General features: G+C 61.6%; 3 protein-coding genes across 5 annotated transcripts in view; 1 reads left to right on the top strand and 2 right to left on the bottom strand.

Moving 5' to 3' along the window:
* The first annotated feature begins 3620 nt into the window (after positions 1-3620).
* SOX18 (SRY-box transcription factor 18) lies at positions 3621-5519 on the top strand. Of its 2 annotated transcripts, XM_035025623.1 has the most exons (3): positions 3621-4084; positions 4268-4698; positions 4777-5519. In XM_035025623.1, the coding sequence occupies exons 1-3, from the start codon at positions 3727-3729 to the stop codon at positions 5071-5073; spliced, it is 1086 nt and encodes a 361-aa protein (XP_034881514.1). In that variant the 5' UTR covers positions 3621-3726; the 3' UTR covers positions 5074-5519. The 2 variants fall into 2 exon arrangements, with proteins under 2 accessions (XP_034881514.1, XP_034881513.1); XM_035025622.1 differs by having other exon boundaries at positions 4268-5519.
* An 8634-nt stretch (positions 5520-14153) lies between these two features.
* Positions 14154-18790, bottom strand: CUNH20orf204 (chromosome unknown C20orf204 homolog). 2 transcript variants are annotated; one of them, XM_035025630.1, is made up of 4 exons: positions 16654-18790; positions 14917-15192; positions 14664-14816; positions 14154-14497 (listed from the first exon to the last, which is right to left on the bottom strand). In XM_035025630.1, exons 1-4 carry the CDS (start codon positions 16654-16656, stop codon positions 14360-14362), a joined length of 570 nt encoding a protein of 189 aa, XP_034881521.1. In that variant the 5' UTR covers positions 16657-18790; the 3' UTR covers positions 14154-14359. The 2 variants fall into 2 exon arrangements, with proteins under 2 accessions (XP_034881521.1, XP_034881520.1); XM_035025629.1 differs by lacking the exon at positions 16654-18790 and having other exon boundaries at positions 14917-16434.
* A 101-nt stretch (positions 18791-18891) lies between these two features.
* Positions 18892-26385, bottom strand: part of PRPF6 (pre-mRNA processing factor 6) — a 45563-nt gene continuing 38069 nt past the window's right edge. Inside the window, exons 15-21 of the mRNA XM_035025619.1 lie at positions 25066-25185; positions 24541-24717; positions 23930-24063; positions 23123-23214; positions 21853-21967; positions 19736-19862; positions 18892-19177 (exon numbers count right to left, since the gene is read on the bottom strand). Of these exons, the coding sequence (XP_034881510.1) occupies positions 19025-19177; positions 19736-19862; positions 21853-21967; positions 23123-23214; positions 23930-24063; positions 24541-24717; positions 25066-25185 (918 nt within the window). The 3' untranslated portion in view covers positions 18892-19024. The remainder of the gene's footprint in view (positions 19178-19735; positions 19863-21852; positions 21968-23122; positions 23215-23929; positions 24064-24540; positions 24718-25065; positions 25186-26385) is intronic.

The raw sequence follows: 26385 nt of genomic DNA, 5'->3' as shown, positions 1-26385 counted from the left end.
ACACCCTAGTCCCCAAAACACCTGGCTCGGCCTGCGACTCAGGTCCACTGACGCCAAACCCGCCCCTTGTGACGGCTGCAGCCGGTGAGCTCAAGCGCCCATGCTGGCCCCCTCATGCCCACCCCACCCACTCTTCCCTTTCGGAAGTCCGGTGCTCTGTGCACACCAGGCCTAGCATCCTGGGGCTGAGAGCAAGAAGGCACAGGGAGGGGCATAAGTCCCAGCGTCCACCTGGACCAGGCCCATCACCTGGGGAGGGACACGCACGCGTATACTTCTAGGCTATTGGGCATCTTCCTCAGAAGCCCTGACCCCTGGACAGAGGTCGAGGCTGACCATGTACCTTGCCTTCCCCACCCCCTGCCCTAGCCCTTGCAGCGGGGTCTGAAGGAGGAGCCCTGGGACAAGGGCCAGGCCCGGAGCCTTGGTCTCAAGGACCCCGAGGTGGGATCTGAACTGAGCAGCCTGACTCCAAAGCCAAGGTCTCAGGAGACAGAAGACTCCCCTCCACCTGGACCTGTGGCTGACGGGGACCCCACCCCCACCCTCCAGGAGAAGGAGGGTCCAGCCCCAAGGGACTCAGTAATTGGTCCCAGGCTCCTGCTCCTGCAGCAGCCAGGGCCGGGTGGGTGGGAGCCTGTGAGGTCTGTGCCCCGGGCAGCGCCTGGGAGGTCTGCCACTCCCAGAGCCCAGCCAACCCCCCACCCAGAGCCACCGAGGGGGACTGCCCAGCATCCTTTGCAGGCTTCACCCAGAGCCTGAGGGTCTGGTCCTAGCTGAGCGAGGGGAGGCCAGGGAGGACAGTGTCCACTCAACACTCAGGCCAGCCCCACACTTGCACAGAAAGCTTGCCCCTCTACTCCACCTTTCTGTCTGGGGAGTTGGGGGCTGCACACAGGGCCCCCCATAAGGGTGGGCAGTAGCCAGTCTGGGCCAGGCCAGCCAGAGGTGGGTTCTAGAGACATAGGAATGCCCCAGACTCACAAATCACCCCCACTTTGGCTGGAGCTGTGCTCTTGCGGACCCCTCCCTTGGTGGGTGTTGAGGGTGAGGACTTCGCTGGGCAGGACCCCCATTCTACACCCTGTGGGACCCCATCTCATGGCAGAGTCCAGCCTCTGCCTGGCTCCAAAGGCCATGGGCAGACTCCAACGCCAGAACCTGCCTCACCCCTCACTCAGGCAGACACCGACCTTCCCCGTCACACAGACCCCACAGACCACACACAAACACACAGACACACACATCTGATGCCCCTCCCCCCAGCACAGCTGACCACACCCACACCAGCCCTTGCAGAGCCCTGGGGAGTCCCCCAGCCCTGTGCCTCTGAGGTCAGGGCCACCCCGACTGCAGTCCCCCCCCAACTGTCTTCCCATCTGGACAGTGGGCCAGAGCCACCATCCTGACCCCTACCAGGCAGCGCACACACGGGAGGACAGCCTGACTCCAAAGAGGCAGGGGGCACCCCAGGAGGCTCTCCTCCTGCCCTGCCCAGCCTCAGCCCACAGGACATGACAGCTGGACACCTGAGTAGCCCAGCTCTGCCGAGACGGAGGGTTGTTGGCTGGTGCCAGGCGAGGCGGCGCTCCTGGGGGAGGGGGCACTGTAGTGGTGAGGTAATGCCGGATAATGCCCACAGCCGCATTTGGAGGCGCTTGGTCAGCTCTGGGCTGTCAGGAGCTGCAGAGGGCCAGGCAGGGCCTCTAAAGGAACCGAAAGGCCATCCTAATGAGGGGAGAGGCTGCAATGGACGACCTTCTAGGTCTCCTTCCCAAGTGACCATCATCCCAGACCAGCTACTGCCCAGGCTAAACCAGGCCCCGGTAACCCCAGTCCACACCTAGAAGGGTAAAGGTGGTCCCTACCAGGGGCTGGCTCCTTGGACCCATTCTTCAACCTAGAGTCTTCCTCACATATCTCTTCCCCCACCTCCTGCAGGGTGCCCAGTCCACCCACTAACACTGGTCAAACAAAAGCTGGCACCACTGGGAGAGGACAGTGCACCTGCCCACCCCAGGGCCCCCCATTCTTGCTGCCTCCCAGGAAAAGCTAATCTTCCCCCTGGACCCAAAGAATCCGTTTCCTGGTGCCTGAGTGCCCCCAGGACACCAGCAGAGGCTCCACGTCGTGAATGAAGCTGTGGGGCCTGGGGAGTCTGGAAACCACTCTGGGACACCCAGGGCTTTACTCCCCCTGCCGATGGACAAGACCCCCTACATGACAGAACCCCATGGAGAGAGGGGATGGACACCCAACAGCCCTCAGGTTGAGGGACCCCTGCGGGGCTGCTTGCCTTTCCTCAAACCAGGAGGGCCACGGGGGGCAGCTCGGGAGCAGCCAGTCGGGGGGGCTGGAGGACCCACCCCATCCCTAAGCACTGACTTTGTGACTTAGCAGCACTACGAGGGCCAGGGACCCGAGAGCCTCTAGCCACACAAGCCCAGGGTCCCTGACGTCTGCTGTCATGCACCATGGCGCTCCCAGCACTTGCGGTGTTGGTGGGAAGGAGGGCTGCACAGCTCCCAGGCTATAAATGGATGTACAGGAGGGAAAACTCAGATCCCACCCCAGAGGTGCTGAGCACACTCATGCCACCCCCAAGAGAACCATCCTCAGCAGGACGGTAGGCAAGCAGTCCTGGGGGACACCCCTCAGACCCCTCAGTTTCTGGAGCCCAGGTCCCCTCCCGGAATTCCAGGAGGCTGGAAGCTCCTCTGGAAACCCTCCCAGACCTCTTGGCCCAGGGGAGGGGGCCCCCCTTCCCCTCCACCTGCCCCAACCCTGGGTCCGGCTTCACTCTATTGTGGTAGCAGTGGCCTGAGCTGGGCAGGGCAGCCAGTTACTGCTGGTCCCAGCCCCTGATCCTAACGGGCCCCGGAGAGGCGGAACAAGGCCTGGGGCTCTGCACCTTCTCTGGAGGTTCCTCTGCCCTCTGGTCTCCCTTCACTCTGGTATGGGTCCAGGGCATCCAACGCTGAGGTTTGACCTGTTTGGAGTGGGCTCCGGAGCGATGCAGGGAACACGAAGTCCGACTTCTTGAACCCCATGGACAGACAAGGGGGCTCGAAGCCCCCAGTGGTGAAAATTCCACATGCGTGTGGAGGGTTGGGGACATGATGCCCTGCGGTTGTCCAGAACACGCTCCCCCAAGATACAGGGCACTTTTTCCAAAGTGCCCTGTCCTTTTGAGCTAAACCCCAAGAAGCCTTCTTGGGAAGCCTCCCAAGAACGTGGGTTAAAATATGCCCCTCTCCTCCCAATGTAATTTCGTGAGGGGGCAGCCACCCTCCCCTAATTACCGTCCGGGGGTCTGACTCCGTGGGTGGGGACGGCAGCTCATCTCTGAAAGCCTGACAGCCCCCACGAGGATGCCCCCTTCCAAGCTCCAGCCCACATCAGCGGCCCATTCGCACTAGGGGTGGGGGGGAGGGGGTCCTTCCTTCAGAGAGGGTGCGGGGGCAGCTGCGCGGAGGAGGCTGCGGTGGAATCCGGCGGCCCGAGAAGAAAGGGAGCCCCCGGGGAGGGGGCCGGCCCCAGCCCGCCCCGCCCCGCCCGCCCCGCCGCCTATTGGCCCCGCGCCGCTATATCTGGGCGCCCACCCGGCTCGAGGCCACCGCCGTCTCCGCCGCCGTCCGCCCTGCCCTCCGCGCCCGACCCCGAAGTGCCTGCTCTCCACCCTCCGCGCTTCCGCGCTCCGTTCCGACCAGGCCGCGCCCAGCTGGAATGCAGAGATCGCCGCCCGGCTACGGCGCACAGGACGACCCGCCAGCCCGCCGCGACTGTGCATGGGCCCCGGGACCCGGGGCCGCCGCTGAGCCGCGCGGCCTCCCCGCCGCCCCCGCTGCCCTCGCAGCGCCCGCCGCCCCCGCCTCGCCGCCCAGCCCGCAGCGCAGCCCGACGCGAAGCCCCGAGCCGGGGCGCTATGGCCTCAGCCCGGCCGGCCGCGGGGAGCGCCAGGCGGCCGACGAGTCGCGCATCCGGCGGCCCATGAACGCCTTCATGGTGTGGGCGAAGGACGAGCGCAAGCGGCTGGCGCAGCAGAACCCGGACCTCCACAACGCGGTGCTCAGCAAGATGCTGGGTGAGGGGCACGGGCGGGCGGGGAAGGGTGAGCCGAGCGGGCGGGGGAGGAGGGACCTAGCGCAGGGGTGGGCCAGGGCGGGCGGGGGCCGCGCCCCACCCTCGCGGCGCGCGCAGGGCACACGCAGGGCCCGGCCAGCCGCCGGCCCGACGGCAGCGCACTGACGCGCGCGCTGCCCTGCAGGCAAGGCGTGGAAGGAGCTGAGCACGGCGGAGAAGCGGCCCTTCGTGGAGGAGGCGGAACGGCTGCGGGTGCAGCACCTGCGAGACCACCCCAACTACAAGTACCGGCCGCGCCGCAAGAAGCAGGCGCGCAAGGCCCGGCGGCTGGAGCCCGGCCTCCTGCTCCCGGGCCTGGCGCCCCCGCCGCCGCCACCCGAGCCCTTCCCCGCGGCGCCTGGTCCGGCGCGTGCCTTCCGCGAGCTGCCCCCGCTGGGCGCCGAGTTCGACGGCCTGGGGCTGCCCACGCCCGAGCGCTCGCCGCTGGACGGCCTGGAGCCCGGCGAGGCCGCCTTCTTCCCGCCACCCGCGGTGCCCGAGGACTGCGCGCTGCGAGCCTTCCGCGCGCCCTACGCCCCCTCCGAGTTGCCCCGGGACCCCGGTGGCTGCTACGGTGCGCCCTTGGCCGAGGCGCTCAGGACCGCGCCCGCTGCCGCCGCGCCGCTCTCCGGCCTCTACTACGGCGCCCTGGGCGCGCCCGGCCCGGGCCCGTACCCCGGCCCGCTGTCGCCACCGCCCGAGGCCCCCCCGCCCGAGGCCGCCGAGACGCTGGGGCCCGCCGCCGACCTGTGGGCCGACGTGGACCTCACCGAGTTCGACCAGTACCTCAACTGCAGCCGGACTCGGCCCGACGCCGCGGGGCTCCCGTACCACGTGGCGCTGGCCAAGCTGGGCCCGCGCGCCATGTCCTGCCCGGAGGAGAGCAGCCTGATAGCCGCGCTGTCCGACGCCAGCAGCGCGGTCTACTACAGCGCGTGCATCTCCGGCTAGGCGGCGCGCGGGCCCGGGGCTCGCTCCCGCAGCCGGCGCGTCGGGATTGCTGCGCACTCCTGCTGTCTCTCCCCCGCAGGCAGGCGCAGGTCTCCCTGCAAGGGCGGCTCCCGCGTGCGCTGGGGCTTTTCCAGGAAGCCCAGGCCTAGGACCTGTTGGCTGGCCCTGCCAGGGTTACGTTTTTGACGCGTCTAATTCTTTTCTTGCAGTATATTTTCTAGAACCAGGCTGTATTTTTTACTTTGCCTTTTTTATATACGTAATACAACATATTTAATTTTTAAACTTTTTCTTCGGAGGGGTTTCAGTGACCAAAAGCACCAATGTAGCAAGGCTTTTTAAATATGAAGAATACCACTGTTTGTTTGCTTTAAAGGAGAAGCAGGAGCTGGGTCGCCCCTGGGCCAGGCGAGGCCACAATAAAGTGACTCGCTCCTTCCTCTGAACACCCGAGTCTGTGGTCGTTGGGGGAAGGGGGACCGGTACACCCAATGACCCTGGACATGCCCTTCCCCCAGAGAGCCCCCTCCTCCCCGCTTAGGCCCCAGAGCACCCACTTCTCCATCCTTCCAGGCTACTCAGCAGAGATGGTGGGAGGCATGAGGTGTGGGCACTCCCCACCCTGCCAGCCTTCCATTCCCCTCCTGTCCCAACCCCCATTGTAACTGAAGCCTAACAGGGATCAGCAATCCCCCCACACCCCCACCCATGTTTCGTCATCCTCATCTCCTTTTTAAAACTTTCTTCTAAATGAATAAATACATACATAAAATAAAAATAAATACATAAGTAAAACCTCCTTCAAGCCCAGGGACTACGGCTCAGGTGTGTCCTCCTCTCCAAAGGAGGGTGGCAAAGGTTGACACCTCTAACAGACGTGGCACCCTGGGGCCCCGTCTGTCATTTTTAAACCAGAGTCCCCAGAAGGGGCAGCACCGTGACAGCCATGCTCTCCCCACAATGACCTGTCCAGGCTCTGCCCAGTGACAGAAGGTCAGTGACCTGAGCAGGGAGGCTCAGGACTCTCACGCTAGCCGTTCCCCACTTGCAGCGGTCCATATTCCTTGGTCCCCTGCCCCCCCGTGGGGAGCTGATCTCTGACACCCCGATGTGGAAAAGGCTCTCACAGCTCAGTGTCCCGTGTTTGTGTGAGGCACGTGGTTCTGCAGGGACTGTCTGCTCCACGAGAGCAGGTGAGCCAGGGCATCCAGGCGTGTGTGTGCACGGGGGGCTCCGAGCGTGGGTGTGATGCTGTGCCCATGTGACCATGAGAGCACCCATGAGGGTGACCGTGTGACATTCCGTGTCTGCGTGCACACAGTTGTCTTGTGAGTCTGCAGCTGGATGTGCGTGTGTCCACCCAGTGGTGTGGGGGGGCGGTGAACCGGCTGTGGGGCTGTTTTTCCAGGTATCCTGCCTCTCAGAGGCAGTGACGCCACCTCTGTGTTGACTGGCAGGAGCTCCACACGGCAGTCGGCAGAGGGGGGTGGCGTACCTGCGCCCCCATCCCCGCCCCGTCAGCAGCCAGGTCCAGAAAACCCAAAGACAGAGACATAAAAGAGCAGAAACAGACAAGCTGAAGAGGGCAGGAGATGAACTCCCCACTTGTGAGTGGGTGGGTGGAGGGACAGAAAGAGCCCACAGGACACCAAGGACACCGTCTGCTCCTTCCAAGTGTACGTAATAAGTATGGTGCACAGCAGGGACGCTGAGGCACAAAGGGAAAAGGGTGGTCCGCTCCAGCCACGTCTGTCATGGGTTTGGCGGTGGTGCTCTGAGGCCCCAGTGCCGGAGTCCTGGGCTCATGCATGGAGAGAAATGCCCATGACCCTTGAGTGTACTTCACCAGCTCTCGAGGCCCAACTCCTGCTCTGCTCTGGGCCTGTCCCCTAGCGGGGGGACAGATGACCCACCCCCTAGAGCCCTGGGTCAGCTGGACCAAAGTGTGCCCCACTGTGGGGACCCATAGCAGCCTGAGTCCAGGAGCCTCTGACCCAGGTCCCTCACTCCACCCACCGGCCAGGGCAGGTAGGAGGCAGAGCCAGCCCAGCTTGTCCTGTTGCTTACAGCCTTGTGAACAGCCCCACGAAGGGCCTTCCTGCCTGGGCTGAGGCAGTGTCCGTTGTCCCACCTGTTGTCCCACCGCAGAGACACCCATGGACACACAGGGAAAGGTGCCAGACAAGCAGACATGGCCAGCTGTGTCTCTCCTGTTTTCTGGCACAGGCTGGAGCAATAGTCTCCCATCCTCCATTCTGGGCTCTTAACCCCACCCCCATCCCACCCAGAAGGTCCACCCTTCCAGGCCCCTTGGGGTCAGTAGGATGGGGAGCCACAAGGGTGCCTCCAGGGGACAGCTCACACCGCCGCCCCAGTAGGGAGAAGGCAGAGCAGCTTGATGCCTAGAAGCCCCTCCCACAATGGCAGGGCAGGAGGCCAGTGGGGGGCCCAGTTTGGAGCAGTCCCCATCGCCAGGGGCTGGGGGAGTCCAGGAGCAGCATCAGAACATGAGAGGGCCTCCCACAGAGAGCAGCTGTTTCCAATACAGCTTCTCAGCAGTGGTGGGCCAGCACAGGAGGGTGGGCAGGGGTCTCCTCAAAGGACTCCTGCCCAGCGCCCTGCCTGGGGAGCTCTCCAAGGGACCTGGCTTTGCCCTGTCTGGGCAGAGCTGCTGTCCCGGGCAGAGCTGCTGTCCCGGGCAGAACCACAGCCCCGGGGCCTGGAGGCTCCAGCCCTGGGTCAGGTTTCCCACTGCTCCCCCTCCTGGCTCCAACCACCTGCTTCCAGGAGGATCAGAGAAGGGAAGTCCCCACCCCCAGCTCCCGCTGAGTCAGGCTGGCCAGGAACAGACCCTGGGGCCTAGTGCCTGGCAGGAAGTTCTAGCAGCCCGGCCTGGCACAGGCCACAGCTCCCACGCCCAGGACCCAGCCTGGACCTGGAAGGACCTGGGCCCAGGTGTCGAACCCTCCCCAGCAAACAGCCCAGAAGGAGGTCAGGGAGGCTGGGAGCAGGTTAGGTGCACCCTCTCCCCAGTAGACATGCTCATCCCCTGAGACCCACTTAGGAACACCACACACACCACCAGCCACACAGCCTACCAGGAGTTACGTCAGGGCCAAGGCTGTGCTCGTTTGCCCAATCCCAACAAGGCCATGCTGGGCAGGCAAGGATGGACTTAAATCACCCTCCTCTCAACTGGACAAGCACTCCAGACAATCCAACCACGTAGCCCACATTCTACAGAAACTACATAGGATTTTGGCAGAGAAGTCGGTGGTTTTAGTACACGGAGAGAACCGTGCAGGGCTGTGCAGCCTCCACGCCTCTCGTTCCAGTGTCCTCCCAATTCCTCAACAAGAAACCCTCACCTGTGAGCTGTGACTCCCCAGCCCCTCTTGACCCCAGCCCCCTTCCCTGTGGTTTGCCTATTCTGTACATTTCACAGAAATGAAATCATACAATACGTGAATTTTGAGTGTGGCTTTGTTCACCGAGAGTAATGTTTTCAAGGTTCATCCACGTTGTCGCATCCTTCATTCCTTTGTAAGGCTGAATAATATTCCACTGTGTGACTAGACCACACCAAACGATGGGCGCTTAGATTGTTTCCCTGTTTCGAGATTGTGAATAATGCTGCAGTGAATGTTTGTGTACAAAGGTTTTGTGTGGACATGTGTTTTCATTAAAACTGCATACATTTATATTTCTAATGACAGAGTCTGAGCAGGTAGGTTAAGTACATTAGAACAGCTGCTCCCAGAAGGGGAGTCCAGAGCAGCTGACCTGCAAACCCAACAGCCAAGCCCAAGGCTCAATCCTCCACCCAGCCCACCCCACTCCTGCCCCAGGCGGGGGAGGGGTCCCATGCACCAGGCTCCAGTCCACAGAGGGTCTTGGCCAGGTGTGTGGGAATTCCTGGCCCAGGACTGGGGAGAGAGCGGTGGGAATGCCAAGGCTCTTCCTCATTGTGTCCCCAAGTCCACTGGGGCTCCCTCCCCACCTCTAGCCCTGCATGGAAGCCAGGCAGGATGCAACGGGCCGGCTCAGCACGGTGGGAGCTCCCTGCCCTCCACATGTCTCCTGCGACCCCACTTTGTCCTCCACCCTCACTACCCAAACCTGTGCCCCAGGACCCCGCCCCGTATCCCACGCTCCTGCCAGCCTGCGCGCCCGCCCGAGAAAACAGGAAGGGGTGCGCGGCGGCGGCGGCGCTGCGAGGAGGTGCAGGAAGTGGCCGCCGGTGCGGAGCTTATCTTGGGCCACAGCCGGGGACCCCTGGCCTCACGCCCCACACAGGCCCGGTGGACCGGAGGACAGGGCCTGCTCACCTGGCGAGGAGCCGTGGCCACCTCCCCCCAAGCGACAGTGGTCACAGGCAGGCTACGGAGGCGACTAGGCCGGTGACAGGCCTTCACGGAGCCAGGCCATGCGGCTCACAGATGTGAGCAGAGGTCCCATCGAGATGCAGCTCAGGGGTGCCCGGCGGGCTCAGTGGGAAGAGCCTGCGACTCTTGATCTTGGGGTCGTGTGTTCAAGCCCCATGTTGTATGTAGAGATTACTAAAAAAAATAAACTTAAACAACAACAACAACAACAACCCACAGCCCAGAGGTGACTCAGGGGCCAGTGTCCAATCCCAGGCTGGCCCACCTCCCCCACAATACACTCCCCTTCCCAGGTCCTGACCTTCCCATTTCCCCCAAAACAAGGACTCACTTCCCCCAGCAAGTGTGAATCCCTGCTGGTCCTTCAGGAGGAAGGCTGGGGAAGTGGGGGTTCATTGGGGTTGGGGGGATGATGGTTGTTGTTTGCTTCTGTGTTTACAAAGCTGGGTCTTTTCCTAGGGAGGGGACAGGATGGGGACTGTCCCTGGGAGCCCCCCAGGGTCCTACAGGCCACTGGCAGGGACAATGGGCTGCAGCACCTGGCATACACCCCCCACCCCCGAGTATTTGCTTTGTTTCCTGGTGTGGGGGACCTTGTTTGTTCCCACATCAGCCACAGATGGCGCAGGCCGCCTCCTTGCACACCTGCAGACCAGGGGACCCCACACGCAGATTCACATGCAAGGGCCAAGTGCCAGGCAAGGCCAGCACACCCTTCAGGTCTGGGTGCAGGTGCTTCCTCCCGGCCTGAGTGTGGCCCCATGCCTTCTCGGCACCCAGCGCCAGATGCGGGGCCTGGCTAACTCACATCCTGTCCCACAGCTAAGGCTCCATGAACATGGGAGCCGCATCTGTCCAGAGTCGGGGCATGGCAGACACTCATCTTTCCCACCACCTCCCCTTGCTCAGTCAGGCTGCACTGGTGGACCATAAGGGAGGGGACATGGAGGGAGGTGCCGGGCAGGGCAGAGGCCGTCCGCCGCCCTCAGAAGGGGCAGCACACTGGGCTGGCGTGGACCCCACCCCATGTGGTCTTTGGCAGCCTGCAAAGAGGCAGAGGTAGGAAGTGGGGGTGGGGAGAGAGGAGCATGTGGGCGGGGTGGGGAACACACAAGTGGCAAAGTCGGGATCAACTTTTTGGTTTTCAAATCCAGAGACTATTTGCCAGTCGCCCGTGTTCCAGATGTTCTTTCAAAGGCTCCCAGTCTGGGGAGGCTGTGGGACCAGGCTACTCTTCAAAGTCTGCCTGGCCCCCCTCCTTTTGGGGCGGCACATGGGGGTCTGGCTCCCTGGCTTCAGGAAGTTGCACAACCCCGGCCTGCGCCCTGCGGCCCCATCTACCGCCCTGGCACGGCCCCTCCTTCTGGGACCCAGCCCCCACCTCCCTGGAAGCAGCTGAGAAGGCGCATGTACGGGACAGGGACAGGACGCCACTGGGCGCAGGCCCTGCCCCCTGCCCCAGGCCTCAGCAAGGAGGGACACGCAGCTGGGCGCAGGCCCACAGCTCTGTCCCTGGTTGTGTCCCTCGTCTCTGTTGGTTCTGGTCAGATCCAGCCGACGGTTCCTGAGCAGCCTGTGCTGGTGGTGAACAAGCCACAAAGGGGGTCTGGGTGCTGAACCTGCAAGCGAACACCGTGGGGTCTGAGCGGGGCATCCCCCAGCTTTCCCTCTGCTCTCTGTGCCTTGGCAGGTCACTGTGGCTCCACTCCCACCCCCAGGCCTGGTCTGGTTGGGATATCCCCACCCTGGACAAGTGAACTTTGTCCCAGGAGCCAGAAGCCCAACTTGCCACCATCCTGTGTGAGCAATGACGTGGCCGTGGTGGGATGGTGGCCCCAGGAGAGCAAGGTCCACCTCCCAGAGCCTGTGGGTGGGAGCATATTTAGAAAAAATGGTCTTGGCAGATGTGACTCAGGATCTTGAGGTGAGGAGATCATCCTGGATCACCCACGTGGCCCTTAGACCAGTGGCAAAGACCCTCACAAGAAGAAGGCCACGTGAAGGGAAGAGCCTACAGCAGCTGCGGGAAGCCAGGATGGATTTGCCCCAGCAGGGAGCACAGCCCAATAACACCTTGATTTCCAACCCATGACAATGATTTTGGACTTCTAGTCTCCAGAACCGTGAGAGAAGAAATTTCTACTGTGTTAAGACACACCATTTGTGATGATTTGTCACAACAGCCCTAGGAAACTGATACAGTGTGAAATATGGGGACAAGGGCCCAGGTCTCCACACCCATAACACTGGCCTATTATCAGGGGGTTGGCAAAACGTGCGGGGCCTCTGCCCAGCATGGACGCCACTCAGTAGGGCAGAAGGTGGACGGGGGCGCTCACGCTGAGAACAAGTTGGGAGCAAGCCTGGGCGCACTGGGTTCTGCCGGCTCAGGCCACAGGCCTCCAGTCCCTGCCCTGAGGTGTTCAATTTGCCAGGACAGACCAGAGTTAGACTTCAGGAGGGCTGCCTGAAAGAGGGAGGCTCTGCCAGGCAGGGGGCTGGGCTAGGTCTAGGACACACACACCTGGGTGCACATACTCACGGGCAGCCCCTCGGCACACCTGTGTATGCACACTCACACACGTACACACGCCTCCAGGTGGGCTCTGGCAGGACCCTCCAGGGGAGAACAGTGGGGTCAGGGTGCCCATTCATGTGGTCATGGTCTAGGACTCAGGGATGGTGTCCCCAAAACTCTGAGGCCTCTGCTCCCCGTCCCACCGCCCCCACCCCAAGCTGCTCTTCATTTGAACCGTCCTCAGGCATCCGTGGATGGAGGGGCTGCACTCTTGCCCACCTACCTCTCCCCAGGAAAGCCTGACTGCTCTCAGCAGCAGAAAGGGGGTGCTGTGGGTGGGCAGCAGGCCTGACAGCCCAGGAGGCTGTGCTCAAGGGGCTTTAGGAGAGGAGTGCTGTCCCCATGGGCTCTGGGCCGGGGCAGATCTAAGTGCAAGGAGCCCTCGGGGAAACAGGAGCAGGGTGGGGGCCTCCAGAGAGAGCCTGTCCCCGTCCTGTCCCTGAACCCACACCCCTGGACTCTCTTACTGACCTTCAACCCTCAACTCAGTGGCCCCACACCTTACGCTCCATCTAAATTGGGCCTGCCCCGCCCCTCCCCATGCAGGCAAGGGCCCAGGCTGAGGAGCCAGCGACAGGAACTGCACCACACACGTCTGCTCCTCTATCAGCCCTCTCCAGGTCCCACACGAGGACGCATCCAGGCACTCGGGCCAGGACCCTGGCATTGCCTGGTCACTCCTCACCCCTCCAGGTCCAGCCCACCTCCTTCAGCCTCACTGCACCACACAGCCCCAGCCCCCACATACCATCTCCATGCAAGGCATGGGGATCTTTCCTGGTCCGGACTCCAGCAACCCTCCTCAGCTTAGACCCTCCACGCCCATGCCACTTCCTCAGTCCGAGCTCAGCCTCCTTCCTTGTCCTTTAGCCCCAGCCCCACACTGGCCCACTCCATACCGTGGCACACGCAGGGAGCATGTGCTGCCGACACCGGAGCCATGGAATGCCCCACGGGGCATGAAGGACCTGCGCCGTGGGCATCCCCCTCATGCGCACGACGGGGCGCCCAGGGCAGTTGCACACTGTGGCAGCAGGTGACTGAGTGCACACTGAGGCCTGGGAGGCTTGGTTCCCCATCCTGCGCACAGGGCGCACGTGGGGTGTGACCATGCTCAGGGCCCGGGTCTTATCCCAGCTTTTACACTTCCCGGCTATGTGATTTGGGACCACGGATAACCTCCCAGTGCCTCGGTCTCCTCAGGGACAGTAGTTCCCGTTGCACAGACACAATGTGTTAACACACGTACAGTGGGGCACTGGGTCAGGGTCACCTTCTCGAGTTCTTCATTCTGTGCTGGTGCTGACTGCCCCACCAGGAAGGCCCTTCTGCATCCCCGGCTTGTCTCTGTTCTGCCAGGGCACCCCAGACACAAGGACTGCTCCGCTGCCTCCCCGGTCCATCTGCTTGGCAGAGAGGAGTGTGATGGGTGTTGAGTCCACCAGGCATCCTCCTTGGCCAGGGGCTCTCTCTCTGTGCCCCACTCTCCCTCCTGCATCAGCTGTGATTGGGGCGGGGGCCGTGGACACCCAGGTCTATGCAGCTGTGGGCTGGGGAGTCCAGGGTCAGCCCCGCACCCTGCCAAGCAAACATACGGTCCTAGAGCCCGAGATGGTGGGGCCCTGACCAGCCTGTCCGGGTCCACAGAGGGGGCAGTGGCCACCCCTCCCAGGGCCGCAGGAAATGGCCTGGCCCCACTTGCAGCCAGGGCCAGCGACTCTGGCTTCCCTTCAGGCCCGTTTCCTTTATCCGGTTGTTTTGCTCTGAATTCACAAAGCTCAGCCTTCCCTTCCCCTCCATGTCCACGCCTTCCCCCATTCCAGAGTGGAGCAGGACGGATACCGGATATTTCAGGGCCCGCTAGAGCCCCCACCCCCCACCCCGCCCTCAGCCTGGGGCTGCCCACTGACCAGGGGCGTCCCAGCCAGGGTCCCGAGCCGCCCCCTGCTGCCCAAGACTGGGAGCGCAGCGCCCTCGTCCTCGTCCAGGTGTGGCGGGTAAGGCTGGCTCCCCGAGCAGGTGCGTGCTGCCCCCGGCGCCCGCTCCCCGCCGAGGCGCAGATCCCGGGGCGGTCGGCCCCGCCGCCAGCAGGCGAAGGGAAGAAGACCAGGCCGCAGCACCAGCAGTTTATTGAGTCCTGGCTTGGTGCCCGAGCATCACCTCCAGGTCTAGGGCCCTCCGAGGAGCGCGGGCCGCGACAAGGCAGGGGCCGGGACCCAGCGGTGAGCCAACAAGAGGGAGAGAACGCGCTCGCCACCAAACGAAGCTCGTTCCCGGGCTCCGCGGCCCCGCCGGCTGTTCCCGGGCCCGCGCAGGAAGCGCGCTAGGCGTCCTCCGTGGCCGCCGCGCGCAGCGCGAAGAGCTTCTCCCAGCAGGTGGCGACGGCGTCCAGGGCGTGCAGCAGGAGCCTCCTCCGGCTGCCGCGACGCCGGGGAGGGCGCCTCTCGGGCCACCGGCTCCGCTGGTGGGGACGGGACGGTCAGCCAGTGCCCACGGCCCCTACCCCCGCCCAAGCTTGCGTCGAGCCCCTGGAGCTCCCAGATGGCGACGCCGCGGGGCTATGGGAGGCTCAGTGGGGGGTGGGCGGAACCCGCGGGAGGGGAGGGACCCGGGCCCGCCCCGCACACCTGGCGCAGCATCCGGCAGTGCCGCCGCATCACCGCCTCGGTGCGCAAGGCTACGGTCCACGCTGCTTTCTCCAGTGCCCCGCGGCGGCCCCCGGCCACCACCCTGCGCAGGGTCCGACCCAGGGACGCAATGGACAGTAGGATACTGTGCTCCTGGGGAAGGAAGGGAGGAAACTGGGGGCTGGGGGGAGAGCCCTAGGAGGAGGCCCCTAGAGGGGACCGGAGGGCACGGGTGGGGGCGTCTCCTCCATACCTTCTGGGCACTGCAGGAAGCTCCCACCCGACCCCGCCATCCAGGGGCTGCAGGTCCAGTCAGGTTTTTCTGAATGAAATGGAGGTGTTGGGAGCCTGGCCCAGTCCATTGTGCCCCTGGCCCACCCTGCCTCACAGCGGCCTGCAGGTCCTCAAAGATGACCGCTCGGTAGTGGTGGAGCACGTCAGGGACGCTGCAGGTGCGGAGCCCTGCCTGGCGGGGGGCCATTCCCAGCAGAGCCAGCAGGAGCGCCCAGAGTGCAGGCTTAGGAGGCACCTGGAAGGGACACTGGGTCAGGGTGGGGTGCCCAGGCCTGTGGAGGGGGCCTCCCCTATAGCAAGCCCTCCGGCAGTTTGCTTTGGACAGCCCCCCAGACAACCACCAGGGAATCTCTGAGCTGGTATAAAACGGAGAGGTCACTGTGCCGTTCATGATCTAGGCTGGATCGAGCAGAGGAAGGATAGACCGTAGGCCTGCAAACCGGACAGCTCAACACTTGAGGCAGAGATCTGCGGGGTGAATGACTTGGGGCGGGGGGAGTGGCTGGGAAGGCAGGCCCACTGAGCCCTGAAGGGCCAGGAAGGAGACAGGGCACTCCAGAGGCGGCAGCACGGGGCCAAGAGCCCAGAAGACTGTGGGGCAGGGCTGACCTCGGTCTAGGGGTATGGCCTCTCCCCTGGCCATGCCCTAACTCATCCCCACACTTCCCTGACACAACCCCCACCAGAGCCAGGCTCTCTTCCTGAGGAGCACCCCCTGCTCCCCAGAACACTGCTCACTTCTGTGTCCCCACAGCAGGGGCAGAACTGACCTGCTCCCACTCCTCATCAATGGATCTGCCACCACCAGCTCTCACAGCCATGGGAAATGGGGTACCCCTGCACCTCCAGCCCCCCCTCAGCCTCCAGCGGGCCCTCCCTCACTCCCGCCAGGACAGGGGTGAGGGCTCAGAGCTCAAGGCCACACCCCTTTGGGAGGGGAAGGTTTGGGGAAACCCCCAGGGGCAAGGGAGGAAGGGGCCATTTGGTGCCCCACTAGACAGTCCTTCTACAGGCCTCCCCCTCCAGAAGGGACTGGCTTGGGGAGAAGCCCACGCCCACCCAGAAGCCCCAACATCAAAGAGAGAGCAGCTAGTTCCCAGACCCTGGGCCACACACCCACCCTCAGGCCCCCCGGCTGGAGTCAAACAGCGACTGGAAAATTAATCATGTGAAGCCAGCGAAACGCAGGACTCGACTCCGCTTCCCAGCCCCGGGAGGGGAGCCTGACCGAACAGCACCCCAACCAGCACGGAGACCTGGGGTGCAGCATTGGCAGGAGGAGCAGATGCAGTTTGCTGTGGCCCCTCCTCAAACCTGCCCCCAGGCATGCCCAGCGGGTCAGAGGTCACAGCCAGAGCAAGAGCTGTGGGTGCTAGAGAGATCCCCATGGCGTAGGAGGGCTGCCCAGGTGCTCCTCGGAAGGCCTGCCCATCTCCCAGCCCAGTCAGGGAGAATCAGGGCAGCCCTGGCACCAGGATGGCCCAGCTGACCCCCTCCTTCCCTTCCCCTTCCCCCCACTGCCGGGAAGAACAGGCAAGAGCACCAGGGCCAGGCCTGCCAGGCCGAGGCGACGGGAACCCAGGGGGATTTCCCAGTAGGGCACGGAAGGTCATGCAGCCTCCCCTGGGATATGCTCATTCCCAAACCCTCTGCGGCCGTGGGTGAGCCCCTTCCCCAATGGCCCAATGCCACTCACCATGGGCCTCTCAGGGCGAGGCCCTCCCTCACTCCCACCAGTGGGCCTTGCACATGATCCTGGGTCCCCAGGTAGGGAACGAGTGTGGCTGACACTCCAGGTCCTCCTGCTCCAAGCCTGGCCAACAGGGCTTCCCAGGACAGGCTGCAGCAGGGCAGGCTGGCGGCAGGCAGACAAGGCTTTTGAAGTTGGCTCCTCTGAGCAAAGGAGGGAGGGAGCAGGAGGGAGGCCCCAGGATCCCAGCCCTACCCCCTCCCTCTCCCCACCTCCTATCCAATTGCTTCTTCAATTAACCTGACCCTGGAGCCCAGCAGCTGCGGGCTCTCTTCCCATCCAGTGGGTCTCGGATTAAGCCATCAGCCCCAGGAAGATATGCACTGTTGAGGAGGAGGTGGGGTGTCCGGTGGGCAGGGCAGGGCAGGGCGCAGATGGGGGGAGGGTAGCCAGAAGAGACCAGGGACCTGCCTGTCTGCACCCCTCCACAGGGGCCTTTCTCAGTGGTCAGTTGCTACTGCCTCTTCTGGGAACCTGGCTCCCAGGTGAGCTGGACCTAAGCCCCGCCACAGCCACCAGCCCCCGCACCCTGACGTCCGGGGGGTCCTGCCCCAGCAGGTCCCGGGCGCGGGACTTCCCAGGCTCCTCCTGCCGCTCAGGCCTCTGGGGCTGAGGGGGTCTTCTGCTGGGGGAGGTCATGGCCACTCGCCCAAGCAGGCTCTCCGGGAGCTGGGCCACCACAGCCCTGTCTGGCAGTGCCCGGGGGGTCACCCCCACAGCCAGCACCTCAGAACAAGGGCAGCCCCCAGAAGCCAACTTGCCTTGAGCTGGAACCGAAGAAATGTCAGTGAAGAAAAGCTAAGGTTCATTTTTCCCAGAGAGGAAAGTAGTTTCCCCACCTCAGAACAAACAACCCCACGCAAAGGAGAAGACATTCACACTGGATGATCCAGATGCTCCAGAACCTTCCAAGGGCTCCGCAGAAGTCCTCACCTGACGGCGGCCGAATCACTGCTCCTGCCGGGGCCTTGGTAGGAACGGGCTGCTTTTCAAGCTCCTCAAAGCTTCAGGTCTCCCTCTTCAGTGTAACAGGCAGGATCCCTCCCGCCTCCTCCAAGAGATCAACGGAGACTCCTAAGTCTCAGTGAAGACCCCGTAAGCCTCCCGGCACCGCTTCTCAGGCCTAGCCCATCTCAGGGTGAGAAGCAGGGAAGCATTTCCAGATCCACAGTTTGTGAGTGGGATCCAGGCCACACGGGTGTTCTGCTGCCCGCTCTGGGCTGGCAGTATCCTTGTGGCTCCCAGAACATCAGAGATGGACCCGGCAGGGCCTGCACTCTCCAGGCAAAGCTGCCCGTGCCCCAGATGCTGCCGTGGAGGCAAGCGCTCCCCAACTTGGGCTGCCTGGGGAGGGCTGAGCCGCGGGTCAGTGACTGAGCCCCACCACAGGCCCCCTCATCGGTGTCACAGGACACCCAGAGGCACCCAGGAGCCACTCTGGAATCTTCTTGCACATGAACATGTGAGGACAGCGGCCAGCTACTCTTCTCCGCACCACATGGAACAAGTGGCATCTCCTCTCCCTGGCCCACGGCCTCCCGGCAACCCATGGCCTCTGGCCACATGTCTGCAGCCGCGGCCAACACACCCCTTCTAAGAGAATCCGCTGGTTTCCAGCCCGACACACATACAGGGGTCCACAGCCTGAGGAAGGCCTTTGTCCTCACACAGCATCCACAGTGAAAATACGCTAAGACTCCCAGGTTATACATTTGTCAATCCAGGGATGAGGGCAGTTACAAGTGCTTTAGAACAAAACTGCTGATTATAAATTAGCAAAAATAAATTCACATGCAAATATGAGAAAATCTCTTCCGGTAACATTTCCCTTGAACACACGAACACACACCCAAGGAGCCTCCCAGTGACCCCTTAGCAACACGCTTTGGGAGGCACTTTAGGAAGCTGAGCCTGCTGTTTGCACTCCCTGGCAGGCAGACCTATGTGATGCCCCCCACCCAGAGGGGATAAATGAATCACCAGGAGAGCCTGTCCCAGCTGTTCCCAGAGCAAGAGCTCCCAGGCCCTCCTCACACAGTCCCAAGGAGGCTTCCTCTGCGGGATACAGGCTGTCTGCAAGTGGCCCCCTTGAAAACAAGAACCCCGGTGAGCCGACTGGGGCCACAAACGTGAGTCTGCTCCTGGTGGGGCAAGGGCGCGGAGAAAACCAGCAGGGCACCAACCCAGACATGCGACCTGGAAAACTTTTAATAAAAGAGCAGGCTGGACAACTCAGGACCCCTTCCACCCCGCTCCTTGCTATCACGCACTCCTCCACGTGCTGCCCCAAGGGCCGCGCCCTGCACGGACTGGACGATCAGAAGGTGTTCTTGATATGGGCCGCCACCAGCACAAGGATCTCCCCAATCTTCCTCTGCCAGTTGGCGATGTCCTTGGACACAGCACACCACAGCTCCCCGTGCCGGGGCTCGGCGTTCTCACAGCGCCTCCTCACCTCCTCCCGCTGCTCCTGGGCAGGCACCAGTGGGCATCTGAGTCAGGGCCCCTCCCAGGGGGCCCCTCCCGCTCACCCCACCACACTCACCCAGCCCCACAGCCCCAGGCCTGGCGGGCAGGCGTAGAGTTGTCTTCCAGGTGTATTACTCGAGACAGTCCCTCCTCCAGGGGGCAAGCCCCACTGCACGGACCCGCCCAGGAGCTAGCTTCAGCACACAGATGCTGAGCCAAGTCAAGCCCCCCGTCTGTGCCTCAAACGAGTGCCCCGATCCTGCCTTCTCTGAACAAGGAGTTGCCCAGATTCCATGTGGCACAGCTCCCAGTTCCTGTGGGGATCCCAGGACAGCCTGGCCATCCCCAACCCCACGAGCACAACTCTGGCAATGTTGAGCACTGGGCAGGGGGATGGATGAGGGTGGTTGCTGCCCAGGCTCCCCCGCACGCCACCCCAGGCTCGTGTGGAGCAGGACAGAACTCGCCGGGGCACAAGGTCAATCCTCAGGGCTTGAACCCCACCCTCATTTCTACTGTGATCCCACACCCCAGTCACCAGCCGCCATGTGCAGCTCACCTCTGTGCCATGCTGCAGCTCAAACTTGTAGAAGAAGGCCCAGGCGTCCCCCAGGTCCGAGTCAATCTTGACCGTGCGGTGGAACCACTCCCTGGCCTTGGTGATCTTCCGCTCACTCCAGAACAGCCTGTCGGGAAGCATCGGTGCAGGGACCCAGAGTAAGTGCCCCGTCTCACGGTGCCTGAGGGTGCTGGCCAGTACAAGCCACAGAGGCCCTGGGCGTGGCCCGGCCCTGGCCTCCTCTGGCTGCTGCTTGCCCGTGTGGGTGGTGGACGGCGAGCCCAGCCCCTGCTGCGGCCAGCACAGAGTTTTCTCCTCTCCCTGGTGAGCCCCTGGGCTCCCAACAGGAGGGCTGAGGAATGGGGCCTGGCTCCCTGGGTGTCGCTCCAGGTCACCAACCTGCAACTGTCCTTCGAGGGTCTAAACAGCTGTTTCTTAAAAAGTCCACATAGAGCAAGAACTTCAAACTCCATTAAGACTTTGATCAGAGAAAGTCAAGTTTCAACCTGCTCCTCAACAGATACCTTCTAGATCATTCTGCCCGCCCCTGGCAGCCTCCAGCAGAACCCAGCCAACACTGACAAGACAGGCCTTGGGTCAGTACCAGGAACTTGGGCCCACAGCAGACACAGACACCCAAAAACCAGGCCCATGCTGGGAGCCACAAGTGAGGACGGCCAGAAACCAAGTGAAGGGCCCATGAGCACCCTCCCCGACACACTGGTGCAGGCAGGAGGTGGAAAGGGCAGGGGGTGACCCCTGACAGCCTTGGGCTCCCCCGGCCCCGTAGCCACAGGCACCAGAGCAGCCCCCGAACCACGAACCCGCCGTTCAGGGCAGCTGCTTGGGCTGGTCTCAGTTACAACAAGGAGTGATTTCATGCCGATAGCTTGATTGTTTTTTAAGCCTTGTGGTATTCTTAATTGCTTGGTGTTAGATAAACTATGACTTAAAGAGCACAAACCCAGATAGCAGGTACACAGAACACCAACCTGGGAACAGCAAAGAGCGACTTATTTACTTTAGCAAAGCTTTTTACGAGGTTTTATGGCCGCCCTATCAGAGTGTCATACATAACAGTCATTCTGGGAGGCGGAAGCCCAGAGCAGGAGGGAGGGGGCCCCAAAGGAGCCCAAGCTGGGCCTCAGGAGCCGGTGGGAAGCCTCGCAGCAGCTGGTGAGGAGGTGTCCCGCAGGACCTAAGAAGTGGGGCCAACGCCACCTGGGCGTACCTCGCTGGGGTGGGGGCGCGGTGGGCAGACTCCTGCTCAGCAGCACACGGGAGCTCCTGGGCCACACGTGCCGCCTCCCCAAGGTGAGGCCTGAGCAGCAGTCCCAGGAGCCCAGCCAAGGCTCTTCCTGATGACCCTCCACCTCAAACACACCGGTCACCTCCCAGCCTCCTCTCCACACACCCAGCCCCCATCCTGCTCTCAGGCCCTCCATGCAACAGCCACAACGTCACTCAATCTTCCCAAGGCCCCGAGCTTCCTCCCACACCCCGCACACCACACGCCTCCCCAGAGAGCCCTGACCCAGCCCCCGATACTCGAGCTGATGGTGCGAGGTCACTGGCTGTCCTCTTGCTCTTGGGATCATGCACCCTAAAGGAAAGATGGTCTCCAGCACATACATCTCTGCACCCCCAGATGGGCTGACTGGGCCTGACCGACAGACCCTGGATTGTCCCTGAGGTCACCAAGGTGAAAATGTCTGCTTTCTCACTCTCACACAAGAAAAACAACTTCCTTGCATAGAGCTCTTTGCTTTGCTTACTACTTCAATTCTGTGAGGACCAACATCAGCAAGTTTGCTTCTTACAACCTAGGACACGTGTAGGCGTAGACTGAAAAGTGCCACAGACGGAGAGAGCACTCCCATCAGAAGGAGCCCAGGACGGAGGGAAGGAGGGCCGGGCCCACAGGAAGCTGCCTGTCTGTGGGTCAGGGATAGCCCAGGCCATTGGGGCAGCATAGGTCTACGTTGCCTCTGCCTGGAGATGTGCCTGCTTTGGGTCAAAGCAAAAGTGCTTTATCATGGAGCTCTGGTGGCCAAGGACCCTAAGAGATTCCATCAGGTCTCCAGGGTCAGCAACCCCACGAGGATGCCCCCACTCACTTGGCCACAGCCAGGAGGACATGGGGGTCATGCTCACACTTCTTCAGGGCATCGACGCTCTTGGTCTTCCTCTGGGGCCTTGCCTCAAGGAAGATGGCTTCAGACCACAGGACACCTGCAATTCAGACATAAGGGCACAACTCAGACCCCACCTCTGCTTTTAGAAGTGGCCTGTCCATGTGCAGGCTACCCCGAGAGAGGCTTGCTAAGATTCTAACCCGGGGCGTCCTCTGACCATGGCTATGACCTCCCACATGTCTGCCCACAGGGCCTGCCTGATAGCACAGGCCGGATTGTCACAGGCGGTGACTGGGTTGGAAGAACCCCAAACCTACAAGGTTCACTCCCACCAACTCTGTAATTCCACATTCAAGGATTTATTACAACAAAACAATCAGAAATGCTAGTAAAGATTCAAACTGACCAACCGGGGAGTGGTATACTTCCTGCACACCCACACTGCTACATTCCACGAAGCCACTGAAAAATTTACTTTCTTGAAGATTTGATGACAATGGAAAATTCTCACAAAACTTTCAGCTTTAGGGGTGCCTGGGTGGCTCAGTCGTTAAACATCTGCCATCGGCTCAGGTCATGATCCCAGGGTCCTGGCATCGAGCCCCGCATCGGGCTCCCAGCTCGGCGGGGACCCTGCTTCTCCCTCTCCCTGTCGCTCCCCCTGCTTGTGCTCTCTCTCTCTTGCTCTGTCTCAAATAAATAAAATCTTAAAAAACAAAGCTTTCAGCTTTAAAACAAGGCACAACACTAAACACATGAGGGCTTCCATCGTGCGCAGTAACACAGCTGTAATAATACAAATAAGCAAAAAGTAACAATTTCTCAATAGTGGGCTTATAGGTGATTTTTTGTTTTATTTTTGAGTAATCTCTACACCCACCATGGGGCTTGAACTCACGACCTGGAGATCAAGAGTCAGACACTCCACCGACTGAGCCAGCCAGGCGCCCCTACAGGTGATTTTTAATATCGTTTTTTTTAAACTCCAAATGTGTTCATGCTACATGTACGTTTAGATGCAGGGTAAGATAATGGAACTTAAGTTTCAGAAGAAAAAGTAATGGGGGCGCATCAGAACACGAAGTCAAACTCCCCACAACGAGACTGGAGACGTAATTCAAATGTCTGAAAGACCAAGTAGAGCTGAAACTCTGACAAACAAAACTATTTCATAGCACGTTTGAACCCTGAGACCCACTCCCTCAGGAAGTGCCGCTGCCTGCCGAGTCTGGGAAGCCAGGAAGCCGCTTACCGGAGTTGGGGCACTCCTGCAGCGCCTTGGCCATGAGCGTGTTGGCAATGTTCTTCAGCCCTGCACGGTACTCCAGCCTGACAGACTCCAACCTGAGGAAAGGGGCCCACAGGGCAGGTCACCCGTGCACGGAAGCCCAAGGACAAGCCTAGCTACAGTCCCAGAAGTTCCTGGGAACCCCCCGTGGCTGGAGCTCCCTGCGCTGCCAAGCACAGCCCATCCGCCAGAGAAGTGAGGAGGCCTGGGACCCTGATACCATGCAGGTGCGAGTAAACACGTGCAGGACAAGGTCCAGCTGGCATGCTGTCGCCACTGGGACAGTGAGCACCATGTCAGCAGCGTCCAGGACCTGCCCATCTTTCTGGGGTCTCCTTTGGCAACCACCACACCCCAGGCTCTGACTCTATGAACCCTACACGGCACCTCTCCGCAAGCTGTTTCCTACGGACAGAACACCATCCTCACCTGACAACTTCGTGTTCATCCCTTAAAGCCTCGTCTAGATGTGACCTCCTCTGTAGGGTCTACCTTCTTGGCTCCATCCATCCCCGATCCCCCACTGTTAGCTCCTGGCTCCCCTGGGCACCTTCTACCAGAGCACAAATTAAACTGCATCCAACTATCTGCAGGCCCGTCTGAGTGTCCGGGCTGCACTCTCCCAAGGCAGGAACCGTGCTTCCTCAGGGACAGCACTGCCACGTTTCCCATGGAGCCTGAGCTGGAAACGCTGCTGCACAAAGGACTCCTCGTGAACAACTGAGGGAGGACAGCCCGTAGGAGGGGTAAGCTGGGTCTGCCAGGACTCACCACAGGCCAGGGTTCTTCGGGTTCTTCAGGCGAGACTTCTCCAAAATGGCCCGAGCTCGGGTCAGCTGCCCAACCTTCTCCTCCAGCCGAGAAAGCAAAAGCCACAGAGGGGTGGAGTGGGGACATTTCTTCAACTGCAGCCAACAAAGACAAGAGAGGCTCGGCTGGTGTCAGGGAGGGGCTGTGACAGCCGTGGCCAGCTCGTCAGGCCGGGAGAGTAGGGGATGCCTGCACCCATGGAGACCTGCCCGCTTCACGTCTGGGTGTGGAGATTTATGTGCGTGGCCATGCCGTGCACGCGTGTACGTGCCGACTACACGCTGTGCCATGCCCCAGTGCGTGTGGGGAGCGTACAGAGCAGCGCTTACGTTAGGTGTGCTGTAACCCACACTTCACCGAGCGCAGTGCATACAGCTCTGCAGAAGGGAAAGCACAGGCCTGAGTGAGGGGACCAGGGTCTGGCCCTGCTACCACTCTACCAGCTGGGGCCTAAGCAAGTCACTGACCCCTAGGCCTCCAAGTCCCATACAAGGGGAGACAAATGGCACCCCAGGGCCAGGGTTCCATCTGCGAGGGGCAGCTCTGAGCTGCAGCCAAGGACACAGGCTCACCCCCTGGTTGTAGGCTTCCCGGGCCTTCTCCATCAGCTCCTCCTGCTCCTCAATCTGCCCTTTCATCATCCACAGCTTGGGGAAGTCCTCGTAGTGCTTCAGGGCCTCTTCACACAGCTCCTGGGCCGCTGCGATGTTCCCCAGCACCCACTCCAGCTTCACAGACTTCATGAACACCTGCGAGGCAGACGCGCTGTCAGGCAGCCCTCGCCCCCGCCCCCACCACCTGTCTGGACAGCATGACCACCTCTAGCACTGGGCCCAGCCAGAACCGGCACCTGCACCAGGAGGACACAGGCTTCACACTACAGTTCCCCTCAAATGCCATTTGCCCCGCCGTGTTTTACAGGCTTTTGTAAGCTGTTTCGCATCCCCTGCAACAAGATGGGGGCCTAAATACACAAACACGTGTCAAAGTCAAGGATGAACCAACATGCCTAGTGTACCGTGGCTTTAGTGGGCACCTCACACCTTCCTGACGCCACAGGCCCCAGGGACCCCATGAGACCCGAGCAGCCTGCTCACCCGGGCAGTGGGCGCACTGCTCCGTGCCTTGGCCAGCAGCCGCCGGGCTCGCTCATACTCGTTGTTCTCTGACTCCAGCTTCACAGCGGCCAACCAGATCTCCTCGCTGTTGGGGTTGGCCTGGAGGGAGAGAGCAACAGTGTCAGGAGGGGATCAGAACAAAGTGGCCAGGGCCAGGTTACACTTAATCAAAAGCAGCCAGCCTGGGCATGGGGCCGGGCCCCCCTCTGCTGCAGGACAGTGCGATCCAAGCACTTCCAGGGCTAACAGATGACAAAGTCGGGTCCGGCCCAAGAATGCTGACCCACCCGAAAACCAGCCAGCCCACATTCTAGGCGCCCAGGCAACAACACCGGCAGTGGCAGAGCCATCTTCCCCAGGGCCCACTCTGAGCCCCAGGGTCCTGTCAAAACGACCCGGGGGGATCTGCCACACCCAATCCTCTCCCAAGCCTGGTGACAAGGAACCAGCCATCTCAGTGTGTCCACGGGAGCAGGAAAGAAGGGTGCCAAGGGCATCACGGGTGGTGTGGAGGGCTCCCACGGGGTAGGACTGGGCCACATGCAACCCAGAATGCAGCAGACACAGGGGTGGTGTCCTCACGGCCTCCTGAAAGCACAGCCACCCACTGCCCACACTGCCTGTCTGCATCACAGACCTGGCAGGCAGCCCCCGAGTGACCGTCAGGGAGAGGAGAGCCACCTGGAGGGGGTGTTGGGGACAAGCAGCAATGTCCAGGCAGATGGCAGGAGAAGCTGTGAGCCAGACAGGAGCAGCACCCTCAACACGTGGCTGTCCTCCGACGGACAGCAGAAAGCCAAAGGCCAGATACAATCCCTCTCGTGGCATTTACTCAAGAAGGACAGACTTTATTGTTATGCTCGTCAGGGCTACAACAGCAGACTGACATTTATGCTGCACTCAACAGTGTATAGAAACCTACGCTGGGGCGCCTGGGTGGCTCAGTCGGTTAAGCGACTGCCTTCGGCTCAGGTCATGATCCCGGGGTCCTGGGATCGAGCCCCGCGGGAGGCCTGCTTCTCCCTCTCCCACTCCCCCTGCTTGTGTTCCCTCTCTGTCCAATGGAAAAAAAAACAAAAAAAAAACAACCTATGCCGTGAGCACTGAGTAACCCATGCAAGTGTTGAATCGCTATGTCGCACACTTCCTAAGACGAACATAACACTGTACGTTAACTCCCCTGGAATGAAAATTTCACAAAATTAAGTATGCTGCAAACTTCTAACACTCATACGGCCCAGCTCATGACGTCAGCCGTCGTCAGCCTGGCCGGGTGCGACTCCACCCACCTATGAGGCC

Source organism: Mirounga leonina, unplaced genomic scaffold, assembly GCF_011800145.1.
Source record: "Mirounga leonina isolate KUSES-001 unplaced genomic scaffold, KU_Mleo_1.0 Mir_195, whole genome shotgun sequence".
In the NCBI taxonomy this organism is placed as follows: domain Eukaryota; kingdom Metazoa; phylum Chordata; class Mammalia; order Carnivora; family Phocidae; genus Mirounga; species Mirounga leonina.
The sequence above is the reverse complement of the archived record's forward strand: the minus strand, read 5'-3'. Positions and strand labels throughout refer to the sequence as shown.